The sequence below is a fragment of the Eufriesea mexicana genome, unplaced genomic scaffold (assembly GCF_001483705.2).
Source record: "Eufriesea mexicana isolate 0111107269 unplaced genomic scaffold, ASM148370v2 scaffold925, whole genome shotgun sequence".
Classification (NCBI taxonomy): Eukaryota; Metazoa; Arthropoda; class Insecta; order Hymenoptera; family Apidae; genus Eufriesea; species Eufriesea mexicana.
In genome coordinates, this window is record NW_016909095.1 from 316,519 (window position 1) to 326,915 (window position 10,397).

Genomic DNA, 10,397 nt, shown 5'->3' on the forward strand with positions numbered 1-10,397 from the left:
ATATTATATACAATTATTTTTTTTAAATTTCTAAAAATATAAAATATTTCTAAACAATAATATAATATAAATTTATATATTTTTATATTATATTATATACAATTATTTTTTAAAAATTTCTAAAAATATAAAATATTTCTAAACAATGCCATCATTATTCCCACTTCAAAAAAGACTTCTGTTACCCCAATATTTCCCTATAATGAAAAAATCCTCGAATTCAAAAAATTAATTTTTGTATCCAATATTTCAAGAACTTTCCATTTGCAAGAAAAAAATCTAGGAAATAAGATATATTCAAATTTCAAATTATACGACCAATTCACCGTGCGAACTCCTAGGCAATTTCCACTTTCTACCATCTTTTACCTTTCTATTCGCCAATTCTGTTATAAAGAGGGAGTTATAAAGAGAATTTCAGAAGCAAACTATCTATTCGAACTACCAGTGTGCTACTTTTCATCTTCCTAAAATTCCCAGAGTTCGAAGAACAGCTGACGACACGAGGGAAGGCTCGAGGGTTAGAGACCCGAGGCACCTGCTCTGCAGGTAGCAGCCAAAGTCGATGGCCATCCCCACAGGAAGTGTGGACCTCGCGACGATGTTTCCGATTCACCCTCGTATCGTTCCCTTATCGAGAAATATTGCCAGGCAAATCATTTCGAAACCGAGCACACGGACTGATGACTCATTCTCTTAGACGGCTAATGAGTGAGATCATTCCTTGCGTATCGCGATAAGAAAGCCAGTTGAGAAACTGAATCGCTCTTGTAACGCGGTCGAGTTTATTGTCCACGATAACGGCACCATCAACTTCCGTGGAATAATTATAATAAATGTAACAAGGCCAGCCAATGTTCATTCTTCTAATTCCATCGAACTGAATTTCGCGTCTGTGCGAATATCCTCCTTTACAGCTCGTTATGAGCGAAACTCTTTGCGATATAACTCATTAACCTATGGATGGAACTCGTTAGTCTTCGAATAATGAAAACCGCGGGATGGAAACTTTAGTATAATGTTTACGGTAAAACGACGGTACACCCTATGATTTTTATAGTGTCTCTTGAGTAACTTCAGGGCGGTGTATCTTGGTGAAAAAAAATCGTGCGATGGTAAATGAAAATTAATTTTACAGGGGAAAGATAGTACTATACGATGCCATTAAATTGGAAAATATTGGAAAAAAATACTAGTTTCAAAATATTTCTGAAAATATAGCGAAAGTTGATAATTTGTTTAATTATCACTGAAACTTAACGCAATAAGGAATTTATGTTTTCGGATTCAGGTATAGTATAGAAAAATACATATGCAAGGAGGCTCTTCATTTTGTAAAAATAAAATTTCGCTGGTCTACTTTCTCGTACCTGTGCTATCGTTCGTTGCACCCATTTGTTACACACATAGGTGAAATTTGTGCAGAAAAATGTAAACTGTGACTGATATTTGTCTATATTATTGAGGCTGCGATATGAGCCGTCCACTTCACAAATCGTTTAACTCCACTTTTTGAAAAATCTTAAATATAAAGAGTTATGATTATACCAAGTGCTTTGACACTTAACTCTTTGCACTCGGCGATTCTTTCGTTACAGAAAAATATCCAATATTTCCAAACTTTAGACAAACAGAGCCTGCTAGGTAGCCCTACCGACGAGTCCACTAGCAGGCCTAGGTTGAAACGCATCCCTTCTTTTACCTTTCGTCCCTTCACCGTCACATCGAGGATACCTGCGGCCAGCCGACTAACAACGACCATGAAGAAGGACCTACTTATTTCATTTATTTAACCCTTGACGATTTTTTGGCTAAAGAAGAGTAAGAGTTCGAAGACTTTGTGTCATAAAGTTGAAAATATTTTTAACCCTTTGCATTCGACGACTTTTCCGTTACAGAAAAATAGTAATTCGAAGACTTTCTGTCGTAGAATCGACGATATTTTTAAAACGGTAAATGAGAAATCATATGCAAATTAAGACGTAGAATTATTTTTCTTCGACATTCCACGCATCGTTAAATAATTTTAAATTTGCTATATTAATTAACGTCGATCTTTAGAATGTGATTAAATGGCGACTAAGAAGCGCTTCTCGAATGCAAAGGGTTAAATTTAAGATTTTTAAAAAATTGGGGTTAATCGATTTGTGCAGTGAACGGGTCATATACTATACGAGTATGTATATATAAATTATATTACATCGAAGAAACATTCAAAATTATAGGGTGTGCTGTCATTTGGTCACGTACTCTATGAAGATTCGTTTATTTCGCTGTTGGTTATTAAAAGATGTTTAAAAAATGATTGCTGAATTTATATTCTGGTACAAAAATAGCCTGCGTAGTTAAACAAGATTCTAGAGCAAATTTCTTTACCGTAGTATAATAGTTTATCATAGTATTGTCACTACAACGACACTTTTTAACACGATTTGCAGAATTTTATTAGCACGTTTTACCTATTTTTATCTTCGTTAAAATTGGTAGAAAAATAGATAAAGTCAGATAAACTTGGTAGAAAGGCTAAACCCAGAATTATCCAGATAAACCTAGTATTACCCGTGATCTATGAATGCGATTAAAAAATAAATCAAACGCAGTCTTCCCCCAGTAAACTTCGAAACCTGATTATCTAAATAAATTCCATACTTTATTCGCAAATCGCAAATAACGCTAAATTTACCCAGGCTATTCTCAGTCTACCCTTTCTATCATAGTAACTTCACCTGCAGCGTGTTCAAACTCTGGAAACCGATAAAAATTAAAAAATGTGACTATCGAATGCAGTTCCGAATTTTAAATTGCTCTTTCCATTATTTGATTCAGTTTCCTAACTTTTACGCATAAATTTTTATTTTAAAAGATATTATTTTTAAGAATATTTCACATAGCTTTTTACATAGTTCCCTAAGCTCTCTCTTCCACGGTCCACATCCACCGTGCAAAAGGAGTCTCAGGTGTAAATTACATTTCTATTTGAACAGAAAGCAACGTGAATGCTGCTAAAAGTAGCTACACCTTTTCGGTAATGGGGAACATAAGAAATGTACAACCGATTTTCACAAGATCTAGTGTTAATCCCAAAGAACGCTGATCTCGAAGGCAGAAGCCTCGCGCAACTAAACCAAACGATAAGGAACATCATCCCACCGACAATCTAAGCTTGCAAACATTAAAAATTGCCGAATAAAAATTGCTTAAGTCAACAAAGATAGCATAAAGTAGGTTTCGATAAGACGCGTCGGTTTGCGTGCCGACGAATAATGCGAGCAGATTGGATGTCGGATTACGGGGTTTCGATACGCGAGATGTATGGTACATGTAAAACAGTGGAAAATTCTGTTTCACGACACCGTTTCGCGCGGAACAGAATCGCGAAGAAGAAGGCAAGGAAAATAGGGCAATTGACTCACTTGTATTTCGAGCAGCAGCTCCGTCTTCTTTCGTCTGATGTCTATTAGAATCTTCTGGTGTTCGGACGTCAATTCTGGACAACAGAAGAGAGAAAAGAGTCTTATTACGTGTGCTCGTTGCTGTGTAGCTAACTGCTCAGTGCGAAACATATTTTGTTAGTCAAAAAAGAAAGAAAAAAGAATGAAAAGGTGGCGTGGTAGATAAGAAATTTGCCTTATCGTTAGAGAGTTCGAAAAGCGAAAGATTCACTTGATACCCTGAAAAGAAACAAGTGATGTCGACATATCAGTCAATGATAGCTTCCACATGACCATTGATTGATTGCATGTAAGAGGAATAATTTTTGAACTAGGTTGATCACTTATGCGAAACACATTTTGCACGTATTACAGAAAACCTACAAAAGATTGTTAACCCTTAGGTCCAGACACCCTGTTTCTAGATACCTATGTGGATACTGAGCTTATTAGACTGAAGTTAATAAGCACATATTTACACATTTTTATTTGCATATAGAAAATATATATGAATTTATGTATAGATATATGTAGAAAATGTATAGGAATTTATTTACACGTATATAAAATTAATATATGTTAGTATGTATTTAGAGTAATATGATATTGTTACACAGAGTGAGTCTAGTAACAAGATTAAGCTATAGCTCTGTTCCAGGTGAATTCAAAGAAAAGTTGCAGAGGAAAGTCTTGCACTAATCAACAAGCTCTATCATTTTATAGCACAGCTTTTTACACGAGTGTATTGACGCATAGAACCTATACAAAGAGACCTATACAATAGGTTTATATAGTATACAAGGATAGATTGGAAAGTTGACGAGTTTTGTACTATAAAGAGAAGGAAAGATATGAAATATGTGAGAAAATCTATCATGTACAGTCTACAGAAGGATTTCTAAACGAGAGCCGTCACCGAATTTTGAGAGCCATTCTAGAATATTTATACCGACTATTTATCAACTGATTTATAGAATAAATAAAAATACTATACAAATGCTAACAATCCAATACAATTCCTTTGTCGAAGAAGGTATAATGATAACGTCGACAGGTAAGGTACAATATCACCAATTTCAAAGAAAGTAATTATGAAAGTGATTAGGAATTTCCCATCAGATATACAGTAATGAGCAAAACTGATTTTATACTATGTTAACTTTTGTGAGAAAAAATCGTACAACATTGCTGATATAAAGAGAAAAGCCTGTTCTTTCACATCCCTAGACCGAAGTTTAGATGTTTTTACAGTAAAAAACAAACAATGCTTTTCGCTTAAAAGATTATACAAATTCGAGTGCCGGTAGTTTCCTTAAAAAACCACATTGAACCACTCAAATTTTCAGTTCTCAGAAACCCCATAAAAATTAACGTGCGATTTTTCACTACCAAGTGGTTGCACTCTGAATAATACTACTTTATCGAACTTCCATCCTATTTGTCATAACCGCAAAAACCAGAGAGCATTTTACTTGCTTTTATTCATTATGGCACACGTGTAAATAGAACCATACCTCACGTATATTCTGCCATATAAACTCTTTCAGTTATCGCCATATCGATAATACACTCTTCATTCAAAGTGATGCCACTTGGTAACGAAAAATCGTACATTAACTTTCATGTGGTTTCTGAGAACTGAAAATTCGAGTGGTTCGATTCGTGGTAACTTAGGACTCAAAAATAATATTTTAAAGGAACTATCGGCACTCGAATTTGTACAACGTTTGAAGCGAAATACAGTGTTTGTTCTTTACTATAAAACAGTCTAAACAGAAATTCGATCTAGGCATATAAAAATACAGACTTTTTCCTCTGTATTCACCCCATAAACGTTATCGTACGATTTCTCCTCGCAAAGTTACAATTGTAAAATTAACGTAGGATAGATTCAGTGTTGTTAATCTTCATATCAGTGATACTAGTGTTCCATAAGATTTTCCTACGATCAAAGCTGTCCCGTGGAAAAGGTTAAGAACCACTGGAACAGAGAATAGAGAGATTAGCTTGTTACTCACGAATTACATACTCACAAGTGTGCCATTCCTTGATCTCGCAGCGCGTCAGCGCACAAAACGGAAACAAAGCGCGATCGCGTATCGATTAGGCGTACAGATGCGATTAATAATTGATCGTGAACTTGATTGAACGACAACCGGTCTCGGTTGAAGCAGCGTTCGGACACAATGGCGCATCCTCGATGGCAGTCGGTCCGAGGAAGGGGCCTCATTAGAAGCAATTTACCGACAGATCTAAAAATAGGTCTTTCGAATTAAGGCTGGGGTCGTGGTACACGTACTGAATAAACGCAAATAGGATTAGACTTCGAAGGGGAACAAGTGGCAAGCAAGCAGCTTTTATTATAAACACCTTGAACCGTTTTCTGCAAACCTCGTTGTATCGTCATCGAAATCGTACAGTCATCATGGTCGCTCACGAAAATACTCGAACGGCTTGAGTCTTCGATCTTTCACCCTTTGCACTCCGAGAATTTTTTAATTCGGTCGATCAGTGACTCTACCCAGCTTTTTGCAGTGGGGAATATTCTGAAATTAAAAATTTCATTTCGAGAAGAAAAGAAAATTAAAAACATCCCTGGCTTTCGTTATGGTTTCTTTATAGTTACTCACTTTTCTCATCGTAACGGCAGAGAACGAAACTAGATAACTAGTTACTGATTAATAACGTCGTGGCAGTGGTACCAATGGAGTGCAAAGGGTTAATACACGGAATTGTTTTGGTCGCAAAGTTTGAAAATAATACTGCACCTAGAGTAACGTACAGTGAGTGTAAAAAGTATTCGTAAACTCAACGATTTCGAACAGCACCTCGTGGAACTATAGTTTTCTAACTATTTCCTGATAAATCAGAAATTTTTACACATTCTTGCAAAGCTGTGGAACAGATATATTATGAAGAAAAAATAATTAGGAAAATGTTGTTAAAAATGGGGAATTTTCATGAAGTAATAAGTTTTCGAATACTTCATAAATTCGTAATAAAAGAAATTTTTGGGATAACGATTTCTTAGAAAAGATTATTCAGATAGACGACTTTTTAGTTCAATAATGTTTTAAATATTTTGGTATGTGAAAAATTTATTGTTTATTGTTTATTTATGGTCGATGCTCTTTTCTGTTCCTCTGTTAGGCGAATTTTTCATTTTGTGATTCAATCATTTCGTACAGATGATCAAAAATATGTCCCCTAATTTTTACACTCACCGTATACATATTAAGAATGTGTGGATAAAGTAAAAAAAAAAAACAGATTGACCCAATATGAAGAAAATTTTAGAACATTTAGTACAGTATAATTACTGATTATATTAGTATAAAAAAAAAACATTTAATGTTCCAGGAATTTTTTTGTATTTGCTAAATTTTTTTTAATTTTATCTACGTGTTCTGAACATATGTATCTTGATTTAGATGTTGTATTATAGTGATAATTTCGAAATTTAAAAATTCGAGTACAAATTAATATTCCATTCGCTTAATATTCAAAATTTGAAATCTTTTCGAATACTTTCGCAAGGGACTGTACGCTAGAGATACCCTCTTTTTATCTTGGGGAATTATCCAACGATATTGTACGAATAAGTTTTCATTGATAAATTGGAAAATGCCGTTTTTAAATATGTGACGTAAAAGATAAAGCAACACGTTGCTTCATTCACACAGAATCCTTATGTTCATTATGATAGATACTTTATCTCTATAATTAGCGTTGTAATTATGCACGTGTAGGATCAATGCTGGTAGTCGTGAAATAATAAACGTGAATTTTTTATCGCATCGATCGTTTTTAAAAAAAGACCGTGTGACGAGATGACAAACTTATCACGAGAAATCGTTAAGAGTATAAAGTGCAAAAGAATGAACTTCGTATCGTTGAAATAATTCAAATAAAATTTGGACGAAATATATTTAAAATAAAAATTTGTTTATCGCCATTTTTCATTTTCTTTCTATTTATTTCTTCGAATAAAGATACCCCTTTTTTAGCGTCGTGAATTACGAGTCACCGTGTATAAATGTCGAAACAGTATTACTAACGACGATGCTCGAGCGATTTAAATGCTACGGTAAAAATACAACAGCCAGAATCGAAGCATTAACCTTTAAGTACCGCGGACTTCAGATTACGCACGACCCATCGAATGTTAGGCACGTGCTGATACAGACTTAATCTCAATAAAGCAACAAAGTCTGACAATAGTATATGCACTGTGTATTATACAGTAAATGGCGCTTAAGATCCGATTTCGAAGAAAACCCGAAAGAAATAGCACACTTGTAATAAAATTAAATCGAAACTATACGATCATGGGGATGATAAGACGTGAACGAGTGTCGGAGAATAATACGATGCTCGTGCCGTATAATTTGCCCGTTCGCCGAGCGAGCGTAAACATGAAAATGTGGGAACAGAGGGGAAGGGTGAAAGAGGAAATCGTGCACAGCGTTTCATACGCCATTCATAATGCGTTCTGCCACCTGCGCTACGTCGCGAGGGTACCGTATGATCCCGTAGTTCGACCTCCGCGTGAGGTTATGTAATTCGAACGGGTACGCTAACCTCTTCCTTTCGCGCGACGAACGGAAAGTAGCCGCTCAGATTAGGCTAGGTTACGTGGCCGAGCGGAACAATTAGAAACTGTTGCTTCGTCGAAGGCACGAGGAACGCATAACGGGGTCGATAGTCTCGTTCGACAAATTATAAAGGGCTTGATAAATTCAAATTGCAACACCGTTAGCAATAGAACGTACTCGAAAATGCCAATATTGTAACGCTCCTTATCGTCAATCTCGATGCAATCCGTGATTGTTAGCGACATTAACGACGTCACAATGATAACAGTACTATCGTATTTCCAGCGAGATTCAGACCATTCGAGGTATAACACACGATACAGAGTTTTGCATAACCGTGTGATTCACGGAAATATTTGATTTCAAGATACACGAATGTAAACAGAAAAGATAATCAATATGTCGAATACGACGAGAAGTCATTTTTCCTCGGGTACCGTACGATATTGATTAGCGATGAGTATAAAAGAGTGCTTCCATGAGATCCCTGAGTTCCATTAAATTCCTCGCTCGGTCGTTCGATCTAATTCACCTTGTCTCTCTGATATTACGAGAAGCTGCATTTTTGTTGACAAATGAGGGGTGAACGGTCAAAAGGTCTCAAACATCCTAAGACACTTTATCTGAGAAACTAGTAGCTACGAGACACGAATCAATGTTTAACGGATCTTATAGATTTTGTCGAGCGAAGGAAAATTTCGTTTTGTTTACGGAATGTACACAATGAGAAAGGAGAAAGAGCGCGTGCGCTCTGACAGGGAAAATCTAGATTTTTGCCAGGTTGCCGTACACGGAGACAGATATAATACGTTTATTGAAAATTTTCTTACCAGTTGTGCCGAACTGATCGAGTTGGTGAGCACCAGAATTTACTCCCGCACCTCCCACACCGTGCAGATCCTGCCACATTTCCGAAAACACGCACTTTTCGGACACACGCACGCACAGAATCATCCACCTTCACTCAAGCGGCGCCATTTTCACTGTGTACTGACTGTTCTGTACTTAACCGACGTAAGCGCCCTCCTCGATATCGTAGATCAATTCAGAACTAATGACATTTCATCGTCTTTATTTGTTTATCGACGTTTGCATAACTAAAATTTGTAAAGATAATCAATACAAAAATAGTTAAAATTATCTTACGTATTTATAAAAAGAATTGTTTTATTTTACAACAAACATGTCATTACGTATCTGCTTTTGCAATACTGTTAGCCATATTGAATTTGCAGACAAAAAATAAAACAACTTAAATGTTTAATAATTTAGAAGGTCAATAAAATTATAATTTATAATAACAAAATGTTTCAGATAAACAGTAAAATAAATTTATCACATAATGCGTTTTTTATGCCAGAGCGACTCCAATAATATTTTAACACCCATTCTAACGTTATCGACTGAACATAGAATAAGATCGCAGCATTAGTTGTGATTAGACCTAAAACTAAATTTAACTATGAAATTATAAATAAGGTATAAACAAAGATGAGATATAGAATAGAGGCAACATTATATTTATTTATTCAGTCCGATTTTCTGAGACCTCTAGAGCTCCGTTACCACTTTCGTATCACATGTGATGTTATCGATTTAGTATTAAGGACGACTACAGCGCCAATTGAACGGTAACTTAAATAACTATTTAAGCTTGCATTTTGCCTCTATTTGTTTATCGATAAATGATAAATAAAATCACGATTTTATCTGTCTCTATTACCCATTGTCGTTGCACCTACCACAAATCATATAAACATTAAAATAATTGTTTAAAATGTTACATTGATATTAAATAAAGCTGTATTTAAAAAGTGATAATAAAACATTTATATGTAGTAATAAAATTGATTACTTATTCTTTTTATTAACTGATACCTATTATAAATTACAAGTATTTATATTTATATAACTAATATACATAATGCATCACATTTCGTCACATATTAATTTTTCAATACGTTTTTTACAATTGCAGTTAAATACCATAAAATAATATTATGTCTTTGAAACTCTAGGCGGTAATTCTTCGTATTTTTTCTGCTAAGAATATGCAATTACGCTATTAACCAGTACACAGAGCGCGAATAACGTTTGTGAAAATTATATAACTAAACTAAGGACAAATTACAAAAATAGGGAAAATTATTGTGTGTTTATATTATGACAAATGTCCTTCAAATTATAAGAATAGTCTTCATAATATTTTTCAATTGTTAATTTACGTGTAATTATACATAATCTACAGACAATAATAAAAACCGTTTGATACTTCCTTGAATCGACTATGTAATATAGCAAATGCAATACAGATTTAAGATCTTCATATGACTACGTTTCGTCTCACCTGTAAAATATTATTTCTGAAAGA

General features: G+C 34.7%; 1 protein-coding gene across 2 annotated transcripts in view; it reads right to left on the bottom strand.

The window, feature by feature from the left end:
- step (cytohesin steppke) overlaps positions 1-8,994 on the bottom strand; it is a 134,754-nt gene extending 125,760 nt beyond the window's left edge. For both annotated transcript variants that reach the window (XR_001890184.1, XM_017899712.1), the window contains exons 1-2: positions 8,857-8,994; positions 3,414-3,487 (exon numbers count right to left, since the gene is read on the bottom strand). Coding sequence is in view for 1 of the 2 variants with exons in the window: in XM_017899712.1 (XP_017755201.1) it covers positions 3,414-3,487; positions 8,857-8,980 (198 nt within the window). In the remaining variant the exon portion in view is untranslated. The remainder of the gene's footprint in view (positions 1-3,413; positions 3,488-8,856) is intronic.
- Positions 8,995-10,397: the final 1,403 nt, after the last annotated feature.